This window comes from Adiantum capillus-veneris, chromosome 13 (genome assembly GCF_014529385.1).
Source record: "Adiantum capillus-veneris isolate H3 chromosome 13, ASM1452938v2, whole genome shotgun sequence".
NCBI classification, from domain to species: Eukaryota; Viridiplantae; Streptophyta; class Polypodiopsida; order Polypodiales; family Pteridaceae; genus Adiantum; species Adiantum capillus-veneris.
The window spans coordinates 156,794,865-156,811,979 of NC_140943.1; the positions used below are offsets into that span (position 1 = coordinate 156,794,865).

Below are 17,115 nucleotides of genomic sequence, written 5' to 3' on the forward strand. Positions count from 1 at the left end.
TGCTCATAATTTGTTATTTTCTATTCTCTCTTTCAAAGAGATTTAAACTAACGTTCATAATTTGTTATTTGCTATTCTTTCTCTCATAGAGATTTAATATCTCATAATCTGTTATTTGCTATTTTCTCTCTCTCTCTCTCTCTCTCTCTCTCTCACACACACACACACACACACACACACACACACACACGGAATGTGGTCAACATACAAAACACTCCTTGGCTAGCTTGACCTCATTGTACACACTACATAAGCAACATTACATAGTGCAAGCCACACCTTTAAGGTGGTGGTTACGAGAGGCACAATTATTAGTAATTAATAATTGTGTCTACTATGCTTTATTTTGAGAAATTCAATGATTGCTGAGCCTACTCCATGGTCGTGCAAAAAGACTAAGTCAAAACTGAACCTGCGCCGCTGCCACATGACGGTTGAGCTCCAACCATGAGCCGATAGTTAGGCTTGGATGCGTGACAAAACATTTGGTCTGCAATTGCCATGGCGGTGTAACCGTCTCTCTCTCTCTCTCTCTCAAAGAGGTGCAGACAACGTCGTCAACATGTGCAAAGATTAGAAAAAGCAAAAAAAAAGGTACAACCAATAGACCTTTGCAACTATGCCGATTTTGGCATACTTACAAGAGCCTTGGCATAGTAGAACTGAGTTGCTTCACTCAGGAGGCTTAGTTATCCGCCCAACTTACTTATAACCGAGCCTCGTGTGACCACGTCCTAAAATTTGCTTTCTATAGTTGTTGCTAATCCATGATGTTAGGGACACCTAGGCCATGGGGCCTTGCCTTTGCTTTTAGAACCACAAAGCCCTTGGGGAACCCACGATTTTGTGACTTCTTTTAAAATTTTATGACCGCAACAATGTGTGGGTCAGATTACTAGTTTACGTAGTTTGGGCTAGATTCCAAGCTCGCCTTGAAATAAATCGGCAAAATTTTGCAAGTTTTACTGTAAATATTTGCAATTTTTCAAATTTTGACCTGAAAGAGAAAAGTTTTTTATTGTGTCCTTATATATTTTCAATTTTTGCATTCAACATTATTTTGAAAAAATATATATTTAGCACCCTATTCAAGACCTCTCTCTCTCTCTCTCACACACACACACACACACACACACAAACACACATAGATGCCCTTCCATTTTGAGGCTATTCAAGTGTGGTGTTTGATATTCGATAAAAATTAGGGTTTAGTGTTTCTTTAATGGACTAAGATTACAAAATCCTAGCTAGATTCGAAGTTTGCCTTGAAATAAACAGGTAAACTTTTGCAAGAGTACATATGAACATGAACAGTTCCCTAAATTTAAAATTTTATGACCATTGGCCTTTAAAAAGAAGTTGAGACACCCTTCAATTGGCTTTCAAAAGGAAAAGTAGAGTCTACCTTTAAAAGAAAAAGTGGAGTCAACTCTATTTTTTTCTAGCTTGTTATGTTGAAAGTTCAAAAGGTTCACATGTCCCAAGCTTCGTTGTAAGATGTATTTTTGAAATGTAGCAATGAATGAGACCTCGAAGCCCTCTCCTTCCTAAAAAATCTTAAGTTGCATCACATATATTATAGACTAGAACGTGACCCGCACTCACTCTCTCTCTCTCTCTCTCTCTCTACTCCTAGCACACACATGCGCGTGCACACGAAGTCATATATAGATAAGTGTATGTGTGAATCTGGATGTCCACTTGTAAAAAGAATGAAATTGTAATCCTTGGAATGGCTCTAGGAAGATAACAATGTCTCCCTTTCTCTCTCTCTCACACACACACACACACACACACATCAAAGTTCTTTTTTGTATTCTTTCAATGTTGTTTAAAATTATGTTCTCTCTCTCTCTCAAACACGTAAAATGGGACACATGAGGGTCTCTCCTTCTTTGAAATTTTAAGTTGCTTTATATGTAATATGAAAATATAGATTTAAATTATATTATATTCTAAAAACATTAAAAAATAATTAAAAAAACACTTGAAAACATTGTAAAAAATTGAGTAAAAAATAAAGTGAAAAAGTATGGAAAAGATTGTGTGTACGATTGCCCCCCAAATCCAGCCCTTTATTAAGGACTTATGTAGTCCAACAACAGTAATATAAAGAGTAATATAAAGGGACCTATTGATAAACTAAAACAAAAGAATATCTTTATGCTTTTATAAGGAAAGGTAAGTTTTATAAGCATAGAAAAATAGAAAAGAATAAAACATCTCAATGAAATGAACCTTTATGAGATCTTTAAATGAAATGACTCTTTCATAAACTTAAATATTGGAAAAATTTTCAATGAGTCAATACTTCACATCATGGATAGAGTCCTATGAATGCACTCCTAAATCCCTTTTCTCTAAAGAAAGAGAGGGAAAGGGGGGGGGGGGGGGTTGGTTTGTGTGTGTGTGTGTGTTATACTCGAGTGGAAGATTTTTTTTTCAAAAGCAAATGGGAGTCCTCATTTCATTTCCTCTACATTGTTACATTGTTTGACTTTCCATATCCTTCAGCAACTCCCCTTTCATCTCCTTGAGACACTTAACTTTCCGCATCCTTAAGTCGATTCAATAGGTGTGTCTAATCCTTTTTGAGGTGCTTTATAAGAAGAATCTACGAAGATTTTGACATAGTGCTAAGGAGGAAAAAGGAGGAGATGCCACAAGAAGGATAGAGAGAGGCAAGGAGGGAGAGAGATGCTAGGTGTGAGACCGAACATAGAGAGAGAGAGAGGTGCACGCATGTCATGCGGACTAGGGAGAGAGACATATTTATTTTTTGTTTTGCTAGGCGGTGCAATTGGGCTCTTGTGAAGAACCAATAAGTTCAAACTAGGTGAATTGTGTGCACCAATGGTGACGCAACAACAATTAGCTCTTGCGAAGAACCGACACATTCAAACTAGGTGAATCGGCAAGTTCAAACTAGGTGTAATGTGTGCGCCAACGATGGATGCCTTTGTGTTTTGAGTGTCATTCGTGACATGCTTGCAAGAGAGAGACATGGAGAGAGAAAGAGACATAAAAAGCGATTACAGGTGCAAATGGTGGATGCCTTTATGTGTTCGGTGGCATCCCTCTGACGTGCTTGCAAGAGAGGCAGAAAGAGACATGTGGCTCAAAGGAAGCAAGAGGAGGAGATGGCAAGTGCGAGCGCAAGTGTAGAGGGGGTGATGGCTAGGTGAGGCTGGGTTGCACAGATGGGAGACTTTTGCCTTGGGAATCTTGCACATGAATTATTGGGTTTACAAATTGTAGACCAGTTAAATGATAGGATATCGAAAGGGTTTCACACGTTGGAGGGTAGTGTTGATCTTATGAAAGTAAATTCTTGCAGAATTGCCGAGTGATCCTTATTGTGGGTTCACATGAGTGAGAGGCATGGATAGAGGGAAGGTTTCACGCTAAGAAAATTAGTAGAGCTTTAGAGCTGAGTCACACCCGGGAAAGGTAGGGTTTGTTGTTGGGGGGGGGGGTTGCCTTGCCTAAAATCAAAGGCCGAAAGCTCAATCTTGAAAATTGAAAGAGTTAGCGCTGGGAGAAATGGAGGGGACACGCTATTTTCTAGCTGAGCGACTTCTCTCCTCATTTGTAGGAAAAGTGTAGCCAATCAAAAAGGGAAAGCCCAACAAGATCAATTGCTATGTTTGCGATGAGCTTTCATCGAGAGAACAGTGCGACCTGGTGTTGAGCTTTATCCTCACTAAACCCACTCGCTTGGGCGACTAAGCGAGTGGCGACTAAGCCCTTAATCTCTAGGTAGAGTTTTGAGATCATCATGCAAAGATCATGAAAACGGTGCGACCTAGTGCTGAGCCTCACTAAACCCGGTCGTTTTGGGGCGATTCAGCTCGTAATCTCTAGGTGGAGTTGTGTGAGTTATCGGACAGGGATTTACCCACACCCTTATCTTCTGCTCATGCAACTCAAGCTCAGTAAAGGTGACTAGATGTCATGCCTTTGGTGCCATCGGAGCGAAGGGTTGGGAGAGAGAGAGAGAGCGAGTCGAGAGTCACTGTAGTCCTTGATAGATTATAAAGTTTGAGCGAGCTATTCCCGCCTGGCCATGCCTACTTATGGAATCAAATGGCGCTCAAATAGCAGTAAGCGACACTTGTCTCCTCTTTTAATCCGGCAACATCCTCGCCGCAGCTCCGCTTCCCATTCCCGTATGTGGAGCTGATGATGTGCACCGCTATGGCGCCCGCCTCTGCACACCCACCGTTTCTAGTTCGCCGCCCTCTTTCTCACTCTTCTGTGCAGTAAATTATTTGGGTTTCCCCAGCTGCAGAGTAATGGCAGGTTCTTCGACTTCTCTCCCATCGCCCCCTTCTTCCTCGTCATGGCTGCGCCGCCTTTGGTATAGCAGATGGTTAGTGTTGGTGAGCGCGTCATGGGTCGAGACCTGCACCGGTCTCAACGTCATGTATGCCACATTCTCGCCTGCCATCAAGTCGTCTCTTTCCTACAACCAGAATCAGATTAGCAGGCTAGGCGTTGCAAAGGATTTTGGAAATGCTGCCGAGATTATTGCGGGTTGCTTAAGCCAGGTGCTTTTCTGTCACTATTGTCTCTTTGTGTCCTTATCAAGAAATTAGGTGTTATTCTCAATTCAGCAATGATTTGCAAGAGTTGTAGGGGCAAGAATTTCTCAATCTCACTAGTGAAGCTGGGAACTACGGCATTTTGGGTGATTTTAAATTTTATTTTTGGGCAGGCTGAATTTTTTCTAATGCTATCAATGTTTTGAAGACAGGTGCTCTCTACTCGAGGTCTTCTCTTTTTGGGGGGCTTCCAGTTCTTGATTGGATATGGCTTGTTGTGGCTTATTGTTGTCAATACGATCCCTGCCCCGCCTTTCTGGACGGTAATGCTCATATTTCATCATCATGTGTTACATTATCCAGGGTTTGTTTCTGTACAGTCATAAACTTGTTCTGTTCATTGGACTTCAATCAAGAGTAGAATAATAGAAACCTGAAACCCTGGTTATTACTTCAGACACTTCCAACATGAAAATGCTTTAGAAACTTCAAGAACCTCTTAATTTTTTTTTCATTAGCAATGGTACAAAAGGGGCCTCGTCTCGCAATTTTGAGTATGTAGGCATTTAGAATTTGCATACCTATACCGCAATTTTGACTTTGTGAGTGGCTGGATATTTATCCAGCATATACATATACATATAATGTGTATAATCATTTGCATATTACCTACAAATAGATAATGCATGCATTTTTCAACACATTTATGTACCAATACAGACATAGTAATATAATTAGGCACATACATTGCACATACATGAGTGTACAGACAAACACCACCTACAGACACTCACGAATAGGTAACAGAAGTCTGAAACCTTCGTTGGAGGCAGATTAGTTCCATCGAAACCTGATACCGTGAAATCCAATACAAATTGTTTCTGATCACTGAGAAGAAGTGTGTCAGAATTCTTGGGTCTATTGCCCCTCAGAATCATGCTTCTTGTGTGTGGTATTTCTCAATATGTTTGTTGCTGCTTTACTATTCTAATATGTAACTGCTTATGGTGGTACTAATGATTCTCTTATGTTTTCTGTCCTTGCTTGTATCTTTTTGAAGCTGGCTCGATTATGCAAGTGTTGTTACAACATTTTTCGATTTGCTTTCAGCCAAGAAATGGGGATGCCTTCTCATTCTGTTGTTTTTCGCAGGTTTTTATTCTCATTTTTATAGGTGCGAATGCACAGAAATATCTTGATATGGCTGCAGTGGTGTCTGCTTTACCGAGCTTTCCAGATAGCAGAGGTTCCCTTTTGGGTGTTCTAAAGGCCTTCAAGGGACTTTCTGGAGCAATATTTTCCCATATATATAGCACCTTTTTCTCTCCACATCGCTCAGCTGCCCTTCTTATAGTTGCGATTGGTCCCGCTCTTGTGGCTTTCATCACGAGCCCAATTGTACGCCCAGTTGGTCGCACACACAGAGAGGATAAGAGGATGGAAAATCGCATGTATGCTACATTGTACACCATATGCTTCCTTATTGCAGGGTACATGGTGTTTCTCCTTTTTTTCCAGAGCAATTTACCAGCAGGTGACCTGAGTAGTATACTCATGATATTGGGTCTGCTAGTACTTATAGCTAGTCCATTGGTCCCCACATTGGTGTTGGCGATTGTTGAAGCGAGAGAAGCTGGCACCATCCTTGAGGGTCCTTTGAATGAAGCTTTGATTCACAGTGAATCTGGTCAACCACGAATTTTACTTGGAGGTTTAGAAGATGATAGTGTGGAGTGGCAGAAGGAAGAGAAACCGCCAACTCTAGCAACAACTGAGCTACCCGTTACCAGAGGGCAAGCTTTCCAGATAGGGGAGGAGGTAACGCTTTCGCAAGCTCTACAAACGCTGGAGTTTTGGTTGCTCTTTTTTGCCCTTTACTGTGGGTTAGGTTCTGGTTCTACTGCTCTTGACAATCTGGGACAAATGGCTCAAGCTCAAGGATATGAAAATACACAGACGTTTGTGTCGATCTTCAGCATTTCAAGCTACTTGGGCCATCTGGTTGGTGGTCACTTGTCGGAGGTGGTGACAAGGTATGCCTAGACAGAATTTTATCCTCGTTCTGTGTAAGTAAAACGTATAGGAGTTGTAAGAAAGGTTTGGCTGTATGCACGGAGTATTGTTGATAACCAATCAAATCATGTGTGTGTGTGCATGAGTCATAATTTTGGTCCTTCAACCTTGGGATGTGCTTACCTCATACTAGCAAACCTGGATACAACCAACTCTATTAGTCATTCATGCATGGTGGCACATTGTGCATTGCCTGTGCCTGTAACATATCATGTTTCCAGTTGAACAAAGAGTCGCTAATGGCTTGTTTTTGTATGCTCTGAAGAGATTTGTGTCACATGCATTCAGCTCACTTCTTTTATTTAACAAGGCATTTCGGCGTAACAGAAGTGGTATACCGAGGCCGACAACACTGATCATAGTGGAGGGGATTATGCTCTTAGCACAATTTCTTTTTGCAATGGCTTGGAAGGGTTCCCTGTACTTTGCCACAATCTGCTTGGGTTTATCTTATGGATCCTTCTCTTCCATCAATCCAGCAATCTCTTCAGAGTTGTTTGGACTGAAGAGCTTTGGGCCCATTTTTGGTTTATTAACGCTCTCTGCACCTGCAAGCTCCACGATTCTAGCTGGGTTTGTCGCAGGAGCGCTCTATGACAGAGAGGCCGAGAAGCAGCAAAGCTCCGAATGCACAGGGCAAGTATGCTTCTATCTTACATGCTGGATCATGGTTGGTGTCTGTGCTTTTGGTATGTTGTTGAGTTCCGCACTCTCGTGGAGAGTCAGAGACCTCTACAAGAGGAAGGCGGAGGCAATGAGAATGGAGCATTCTGTGGAGACTTGGTCTTGAAAAAGGATTATTTTTCATGTAAAGGAGGGATTTTCCCAGTTTCCCTTGTTGATTTTCCAGTCTGTTTCTCTTTGGTGAGGGAAGATGTTGCTGGTGTTGCAACTTTTTTGATACAGTTTTGAACTTTTTCCATTTTGGCATGCTAAAACATGCCTTAGAGAAGAAGAGAGCGAGCTGTGTACATTTGCGTGTATGGGTGTGTGATTTTTTGGCTTGCGAAGGGTTCCTTTGATACTATATGGGTTGTGTGAGGTTCGAATGCCCATGTGGTTCTTCACCTCTAACAAAGGTTAGATGTGTTGCATTAGATTTGGATTAAGCTGTTGTATTAATCAACTTGGACATCCAATGTCTTTATGAAATAATTGCCAAAGCTATAAAAAATATGTAGGGTCTTGCGTGTTGGATTTTTGCTTCATACATCTTTACTCATTGCCTATGGATATAATGCTTGGCATGCCTGTTTTGTATAGTTGTTTTGACATTATCGTTATTTTGATAACTGGGACATCTGTGACATTTGTTACATAGGATCTCTCTCTCTCTCTCTCTCTCTCTCTCTCTCTCTCTCTATAGATGGATGGATGTAACCTTTTGATCTCATTGGTCATCTTGATCTTGGAGTAGATGGAACACATTTAGCACAAACAATTGCCTCTCTACAGCCCAATGTATCCACAACACCCCATTCCTCCAGCAAATGGATATGTAAACCTCGCCTCATAGAGCATAATCTGCACTTCAAAACCATGACTTCAACCAAAACTTGGGTCGCACATGCATTAGCACCATCTTTGCAACATGTTGATACTTTAAGTTAGCATAACATTCTGTTGGTAGTTCTAGTAGATGATCCATAAAGACGAGATTGTAGAGCCCACCGAGCCTCCATAGACAACCTACAAAAAGCTTTGTGTTGCCCCAAAGGAGCACTAAGAGGTGCTTGCTAGTGAGGAACAAGAAATGAATATTTTTGAAATATAAAGGGGATAATTCAATGCTTAGCATTCCAAAAATAAGTTTAGTGTGTCCAACAATACAGAATCACATCTTAGAAGTACCTCCAATGTAGAGGACCTTTGAACCACCCTCTAAATTTTAGTAGGCCTTTTAAGTGAGGAGTGAATTGCTAAAGGAAGTCAACTATACCTTTTCAACTCCAATCCGAAGTTTCTTGTCCATCCATTCTTGAAACACAAATGGGTATTGCCATCTTTGGTTATGGTTATTGTGATTACAAGAAGAGAAGGGGGAGTTTGAAACTGATGCTCGAGGAGGAATTGTAGCGTGGGAAAGTTCGCCATGCCCACTTTGAACCAACCTCTAAATTTTTAAAGGCCTTTTAAGTGAGCAGTGAATTGCTAGAGGAAGTCAACTATACATTTTAACCTCTAACCAAAAGCATCATGCCCATCCCTACTCGAAATATGAAGGAATACACCTTGCCACCTTTGGTAGTGGTGTTGAGATCTCTCAATGGTATAGTCATTGTGATTAAAAGAGAGGAGAGGAAGTTTGAAAGTGATGCTTGAGAAAGAGATCTAGCTAGTCGAAATTGGCCATGCCTACGTTGAGCGGGCTTTGAGCACCCGCTTTCTTACAAACCAATATATAGAAATCAAAGTTGGGAGGAAATTTCTTCAAAGTATTATCTAAAATTGTACTTATGTAAGTTCTATGGTGAGCGAACCAATATAGCATTCATGGTTGGACGCAATAGATAATTAAATAGATTAAAGAGAGTGAACTCAATACACAAATATCGAATAATAACTTGCTTGATTGAGTAGAATTGGAGAGTGAGGTTACAAGCTTTGATAGTGGCCATATATAGGCTCAAGGTGGAGAAGTGAAATCAATGGATGGATGGATATGTTCCACAAATGGTAATGGGTCATGTGAGCTACCACAAGTAGCATGTGGCTATCAAGTGTATAGCATGCATGTGTTTAGGGAATGAGTAGCATGTGTGAGGATTATAGGTTCCACGGGAAAAGTGTGACTATGCATATAAATGGTGCATGCTTGGCTTAAAGCTTTGCTCTTATTGTGAGTGTAAGCAATAGTCTTACCTCAACAACTTAGTGGTTCATAGAAGATGAGGAGTTATCTACTTTGGTAGTACTGATCCTTGAGCCATTTTAATCTTTCAATTATCGAAAGTACAACTAACCATGGATGCTCAATGAAAGGTGTTAAAAGGAAAAGTATATTCCATGTATGTGTTGCTTTTTAAGAAAACAATCATATTTTTTGTGTAGAGCAGGTAATTTGTTATGTGCTCCCATTCAAGGTAAGAATTTGTGTCCCATCTTACATCGCTCATTTTTCGTCTGCCCAAAGCGCTAGGCCATAGTGATGCCTTAAGTTTTTGGCTGAGCCAAAAGTAGTCTTTCGAAGGAAAAAAATGTGATTGGTGAATAAATTAACTTATTGCTTACATGATTACTATAATTAGAGAAGAAGAGAGAGAGGTGTACATTTGCGTGTATGGGTGTGTGTGTGTGTGTGTGTGTGATTTTTTAGCTTGCAAAGGGTTCCTTTGATACTATATGGGTCATGTGAGGTTCAATTGTGTAGGAATGCCGATGTGGTTCTTCACCTCTAACAAAGGTTAGATGTGTTGCATTAGATTTGGATTAAGCTGTTGTATTAATCAACTTGGACATCCAATGTCTTTATGAAATAATTGCTAAAGCCATAAAAAATATGTAGGGTCTTGCGTGTTGGATTTTTGCTTCATACATCTTTACTCATTACCTATGGATATAATGCTTGTCCTGCCTGTTTTGTATAGTTGTTTTGACATTATCGTTATTTTGATAACTGGGACATCTGTGACATTTGTTACATAGGATCTCTCTCTCTCCCTCCCTCTCTCTCTCTCTCTCTCTCTCTCTCTCTCTCTCTCTCTCTCTCTCTGTGGATGGATGTAACCTTTTGGTCTCATTGGTCATCTTGATCTTGGAGTAGATGGAACACATTTAGCACAAACAATTGCCTCTCTACAGCCCAATGTATCCACAACACCCCATTCCTCCAGCAAATATACACCAATCTGCAAATTTCACTCCATACATGCATCCCAACTTACACACCCAATTCTAGTTGCACATCACCATAGCCATAATTCCAAGCTCGCTCTCTCTCTCTCTCTCTCTCTCTCTCTCTCTCTCTCTCTCTCTCTCTCTCTCTCTCTCTCTCACACACACACACACACACACACACACACACACACATTCTCATGAGATACCCTAATGGGACGGGGGGGCAACTTGCGTTATATACTTTGACAAATGGTCCATGGAATGTACATGTGGGACTATAGGGCCACTATGAGGCATCTCCCGAAGACTGCCCCTCTTCGAAACCAAAAACCACTTTTAAGCTTATTCTTTCAATACAGTGAGCTTTTCCTCAAGGCCTGTAACTTTTTCCTGCTAACCCAATTGCCAAGCCATATAAACTGCCTATTGGGCTCGAGGCTTCATCCCGCTTTTGGAAGTCTCTAAGCATTCGGCAAGCCTTTGAAAGTTGAAAAAATCCAAAAATTTTCTACTTGCCTTCATCCACTGCCAACTTCAAGGTATGATGTCCTCTAGCAGAATGATCCGCTCGGCGAGTCGTAAAGACCATCTTGAAGTGCCATGCAGGTACTACCACTAGAAACCTTGGCAAGTGTAACAAAATCTTTGTTGCACGCACTTCAAAGCGGAGCAACTTGCTACAAAGTTGGCACCCAAAAAAACTTGGAGTGCTCATCGCTTCCCCGTTTGAGCTCTGATTTGGGATATGTAACCCTCGCCTTGCAGAGCATGAGATCTGCACTTCAAAACCATGACTTCAACCAAAACTTGGGTCACACATGCATTACACCATCTTTGCAAAATGTTGATACTTTAAGTTAGCATAACATTCTGTTGGTAGCTCTATTAGATGATCCATAAAGACGAGATTGTAGAGCCCAACGAGCCTCCATAGACAACCTAAAAAAAGCTTTGTGTTGCCATTAAGGAGCACTAATAAGTGCCCGCTAGTGAGGAACAAGAAAAGAATATGTTTGTTGAAATATAAAGGGGATAATTCAATGCTTAGCATTAAGTTTAGTGTGTCAAACAATAGAGAAGCACATCTTAGAGGAGCTTTGAACCACCCTCTAAATTTGAGTAGGCCTTTTAAGTGAGGAGTGAATTGCCAAAGAAAGTGAACTATACCTTTTCAACTCCAATCAAAAGTTTCTTGTCCATCCATACAAATGGGTACTGCCATCTTTGGTTATGGTCATTGTGATTACAAGAAGAGAAGGGGGAGTTTGAAACTGATGCTCCAGTAGGAATTGTAGCGTGGGAAAGTTCGTCATGCCCACTTTGAATCACCCTCTAAATTTTAAAAGGCCTTTTAAGTGAGCAGTGAATTGCTAGAGGAAGTCAACTATACATTTTAACCTCCAATCAAAAGCGTCCTTCCCATCCCTACTCGAAATATGAAGGACTACACCTTGCCACCTTTGGCAGTGGTGTTGAGATCTCTCAATGGTATAGTCATTGTGTGATTAAAAGAAAGGAGAGCAAGTTTGAAAGTGATGCTTGAGAAAGAAATCTAGCTAGTCGAAGTTGGCCATGCCTACTTTGAGCGGGCTTTCAGCACCCGCTTTCTTAAAAACCAATAAATAAAAATCAAATTTGGGAGGAAATATCTTCAAATTATTATCTAAAATTGTACATATGTAAGTTCTATGGTGGGTGAACCGATGTAGCATTCATGGTTACACACAATAAATAATTAAATAGGTTAAAGAGAGTAAAACTCAATACACAAATGTCGAATGATAACTTGCTTGACTGATTAGAATTGGAGAGTGAGGTTACAAGATTTGATAGTGGCCATATATAGGCTCAATGTGGAGAAGTGAAATCAATAAATGGATGGATATGCACCACAAATGGTAATGGGTCATGTGAGCTATCACAAGTAGCATATGTGCATGTGTTTAGGGAATGAGTAGCATGTGTGAGGATTATAGGTTCCATGGGAAAAGTGTGACTATGCACATAAATGGTGCATGCTTGGCTTAAAGCTTTGTTCTTATTGTGAGGAGTGTAAGCTATAGTCTTACCTCAACAACTTAGTGGTTCATAGAAGATGAGGAGTTATCTACTTTGGTAGTAGTGAGCCTTGAGCCATTTTAATCTTTCAATTATGGAAAGTACAACTAACCATGGATGCTCAATGAAGGGTGTTAAAAGGGAAAGTATATTCCACGTATGTATGCGCTGCTTTTTAAAAAATAATCATGTTTTTTGTGTAAAGAAGGTAATTTGTTATGTGCTCCCATTCAAGGTAGAATTTGTGTCCATCTTACATCGCTCATTTTTCGTCTGCCCAAAGCGCTAGGCCATAGTGATACCTTAGGTTTTTGGCTGAGCCAAAAGTAGTCTTTCGAAGGAAAAAAATGTGATTGGTGAATAAATTAAGTTATTGCTTACATGATTACTAGGTGCCTCAATCTAGAACTGACGTAAGAGAAAAACTAAAGATTGATTTTGCTAAGTGCGTCAATGTGGAGAAATGTTGATAATTCATAGGTCGTCTCTACTCGATCAATATGGAGGTTATCAAGCTACTACATAAGAGAGGCCCCAATCAAGGTCTTGGCAACTGGTACCCAACAACAATGCTAAATATAGTTTAGACATTTTTTGCCATAGGTATTGACAACAAAGGCTAAACTCAACTAAACAAAAGGCTTCATACAAGGTCGTAAATTAGTGGAAGCAATCATTAAAATTTGGGAAGGTATAAAACATGCGCAAGAATCAAGTTAAGGTTTCTTGTTCACAAAATATACTTTTATAAATCTTGTGATTGATTCTTTGAAAAAAAAAAAGGCATCGGCCCAAATCTTATTGGTTATGTAAAAACCCTATTTGGCAATGCAAGAGCAAGGATAGTGATGAATGGTATACTCTCTCAGACATTAGTGCTACATAGGTTAGTAGATAGGGTTGTCCCTTTGCTCCCCTCTTATTTGCAATAGCTATTGATGGTTCCTAGCTGTGTGTTTTAATTCAAGCACACATGGGCTCCTGATATTCACCCTAAGAAGCAAGTCTTGCTTTGGCATATTATCTAAAAAGTAGTGTGGATATGCATATTTGCAAAAGTTTCTTGAGCGCATCCTCTCCTCCTTTATTCCCTTGCCCCATTTATTTGGTGAGCGTGGGTTTTGAAACCCACCGTGTGAAAGCCCTATAAGCAATGTTGCCAGGGAATTCCCATCAGACCTAGCTTCTCCAGAACTAGAATCAGGCTGGTTACACACTAATGGACGAGCACCAACCCTTGTTTTGGGGTGGGTGGGTATGCTTTGCAGACTTGCCTCACGTAAATATTAAATAAAAACTACAAATTTTAGCAATCTCCGTGGAGTTTATTGGTTGCGTCTGCTATAAGTTGTTGTCACAAAGGGAGTTTCATACCCACGCAATGATGGGTTAGGGGAGTTTGGTTGTCCCTCATTTTGGGCTCTCTTTCTTTGAGTAGCAAATTGCTAGTCACCGCATAGTGTCGACGCCAGTTCACCCAAGTTTGGATAGGCAATGTGTAATGATCCTCACTTGACACTTCTCCATGTCTCTTGAATCTCGAGCTTTCCCATATCACGGTGCCAAACGAAGGAGGTCTGTACCATTATTCCGTTATAAATGGCCACAAAACTAAGAGACCAATAACCTTTTGTTAGACTCGAAAATAAAATCATTAATTTTAGTTAATGAAAAAAAGGGTACTCAATACTATGGGTGGGTTCAGTTGAGCGCACCAGCAACTGTCGCTTTTTGTTCTTCCTCTGCATCGCCTGCTCACACAAGATGGAGATAACACTCTATAGTTAAAAAGTGCACATAGTTGCCAGCTAATGGGAAGCACCACGATAGTAAGACTTTGGTAGCAGCACATGCAATTGTGCTCAAGCTTTTAGAATTTTTGGCCTTGAACATAAAGGTTCCTTGCATTTTTTTGGCTGGTTGTGTTGAGGGCATTTTCTTTCAAGAATTGGTTTTGAAAAATCCCAGTCGGTTATTCTACATGTAACCCCGGTTTTTTTGGACACACTAATTTGGGTCCAAGACTCCAACTGCTTGCTCTCTATTTCTAACCCCAATCTCTAGTTTCAATAAAGGTTTCATTTTAAATGGACTCTCAAACCAAAAGTATTTGAATTTCTCAAGTTTTTTTCATTTAAACAATGTAGGGATCTCATTTTAATTAATATCTAAAAATACTTACACATTCATACATGGTTCTCTCTTTTTGAAAAAGAAAACACCCCACCATGCTCGATGATGGTTATACAAAACATCAAGCATTGGCACAGGCATCATCATGTATACTTGGGGAATACATAGGTATACACTTTTCCATGTGCCACTAATACCAATTAGCAAGGTTGAGAAGGTGGATGTTGCTACCTAAAATATAAAAGATAAAATTTAGTAAAGAAAATGAAGATGGGGAGGGAGAGAGAGAGAGAGAGAGAGAGAGAGAGATTTCTTTGTTTCTTCAAATTAGTTTCATGTTGCACATAAATGTTCAGTAGAACTTAGGTTTCTACAATTATATGTATGTCTAGGGGATAAGGTGGAAAACATGGAAATAGGTAAGCTTTCACCTATACTTTCCGTTGGTATAGCTAGAACCCCCCCCCCCCCCCCCCCCCCCCTATACATACGGTATGAGCATGAGACAACAGGGGGCCACCTGCTATTATATACCCCTTATGTGCAACCTCCCAAAACCCCCCTCTTCTCATGTGGTACCATACGAAAAAACACAGTGAATCCCTCGGGCTTTAAATATGTGCACAAGGCTCAGTCTTTGGCACTCTTCCGGGTGAAAGAGCAAAGCGCGAGTACCGACATTGTACTGAGTTGAAGCAATATAAAAAAATATAAAAAGGAGCACCGAGGTTAGGGGCCAATGCTCTCTTGGGGTGGAACTCTGTCACTCCATGTCTTGTGTGTCATGCATCTCTTTCAGTTCAATTGTTATTTGAAGTGCTTAAAGTTGTTCAGCTTATTCTTTTTCGTTGGCATGTGGTGCTCGTCCCTACTGTGATAGCTGGTAATTATGGGATCATGTAGGGAGGTGGCACATTTGACCCTCTTTGTAGGGGATGCTTTTGGACTTATGTGGAATGCATAATTTCTAAGTTGGCCTTTCACATGGGTGGTTCGTGTACATGTAGATGGGGTATTCATTTCATGGTAGCTAATCATTTTATGGGGTAGCCATTTTATACCAAAGGAGGTTGAAACGAAGGTTACAATCATGGGCTATAAGCCCATTCCCAATAGCTTATACCAACACACTTAGCTAAAAGACCATATTCACAACAACACTTGCATTTATTCCCATGGCAGCAAGTTTTCAAATTCTTAAATTTTGTCTTATTACACGGCTATCCATGTTATACAATGATGGAAATATAGATTTCTAGAAAGAAAGAAAGAAAGTTTTGTTAACGTCTTTGAAGTTATTACACGGCTATCCATGTTGATGTGGAGTTATTCTCTTATAGTGAGGTAAATAGAGATTTTTAGAAAGAAAGAAATAAAGAAAGCTTTATTAACGTCCTTGAAGATCAAGTTTTCCTATGAGACAAATCAATGTAATGCATCGTCTCTCATCCCAAAAAAGGAAAAGTTGAACTACACATTAAAGACTAGTTAAGGATAACTCATAAATTGGTGATTTTTCATCAATTTTGGTTGATCTGCGAGACTGCCACCCATTTGGCCGATAGCCATGGATAGAGATGGATATATGCAAGTGTTGAACACACTAGTATGCTTGCTGATTTTGCAGGAACTGTTTGAGAAGCTACAAGAGATTTTGTTTCCTCTGAAGCTACAGGTGCTTGACCTGTGCAAGATGCCTAGGAGAAGGGAAGCTAGCCAGTGAGCCATTGCCTAGCAAAGGATGCAAAAAAAGGAGGAAGGCTACTGACACCTAGCATTTGGCAAAGCATACAGGGAAAATGGACACTAGGAGAACTCATGCAAGTCAACTGTAGTCCATGCATAGAGGTAGCCATCCCATGCAAGTCAATTTGAGTCCGTGCAAGTTAATTGGACTCCATGCATGGCAGATGCATGCCATGTTGCAGTCCATGCAAAACTTGAGTCCATGCATGGCAAGCGGTAGTCCATGCAAGACAATTAGAGTGCATGCATAGGAGGCTGCAGTTCAAAGATAGCAAGTATAGGAAACCCTAATGAGGTCCAGTTAAAGCATAGCAAGAAATAGAAAAACCTAGAGGATTGCAATTGAATCATGGAAGCTCCAAAAGTTTCTATTTTTAGCCAAGGCACCCACACACACAGATGAGGTACCTGCCACTTGTCCAAAATAGCCCATTAGCGGTTCATACAGAGGAAGAAAGTGCACACATTTGGCACTTGACTTTGTGTAAATACACACACACACACACACACATCTATCTATCTACAGGGATGGTTTAGCCAATTGTAAGGGTTACCATTGGCACACTCTCTATCTATCTTCCCGCTCTCATAAAAGAAAGGTGTCATCTCTTATAAGCATTGTGGGAGAGTATACTCCCCCAAGCTAGCCCCCTCCTTGCTTTGGTCGGACCCCTCTTCTAGCACTAGCTTGCACTTGATTGGATCTCCTCAAACCTTGCCAATC

At 40.5% G+C, this 17,115-nt stretch overlaps 1 protein-coding gene across 1 annotated transcript; it reads left to right on the forward strand.

Annotated features, from left to right (window-relative positions):
• The first annotated feature begins 3,975 nt into the window (after nucleotides 1-3,975).
• Nucleotides 3,976-7,814, forward strand: LOC147445149 (protein NUCLEAR FUSION DEFECTIVE 4-like). The gene is made up of 4 exons (XM_086527606.1): nucleotides 3,976-4,550; nucleotides 4,757-4,867; nucleotides 5,697-6,577; nucleotides 6,945-7,814. Exons 1-4 carry the CDS (start codon nucleotides 4,296-4,298, stop codon nucleotides 7,405-7,407), a joined length of 1,710 nt encoding a protein of 569 aa, XP_086383732.1. The 5' UTR covers nucleotides 3,976-4,295; the 3' UTR covers nucleotides 7,408-7,814.
• The last annotated feature ends 9,301 nt before the right edge of the window (nucleotides 7,815-17,115 follow it).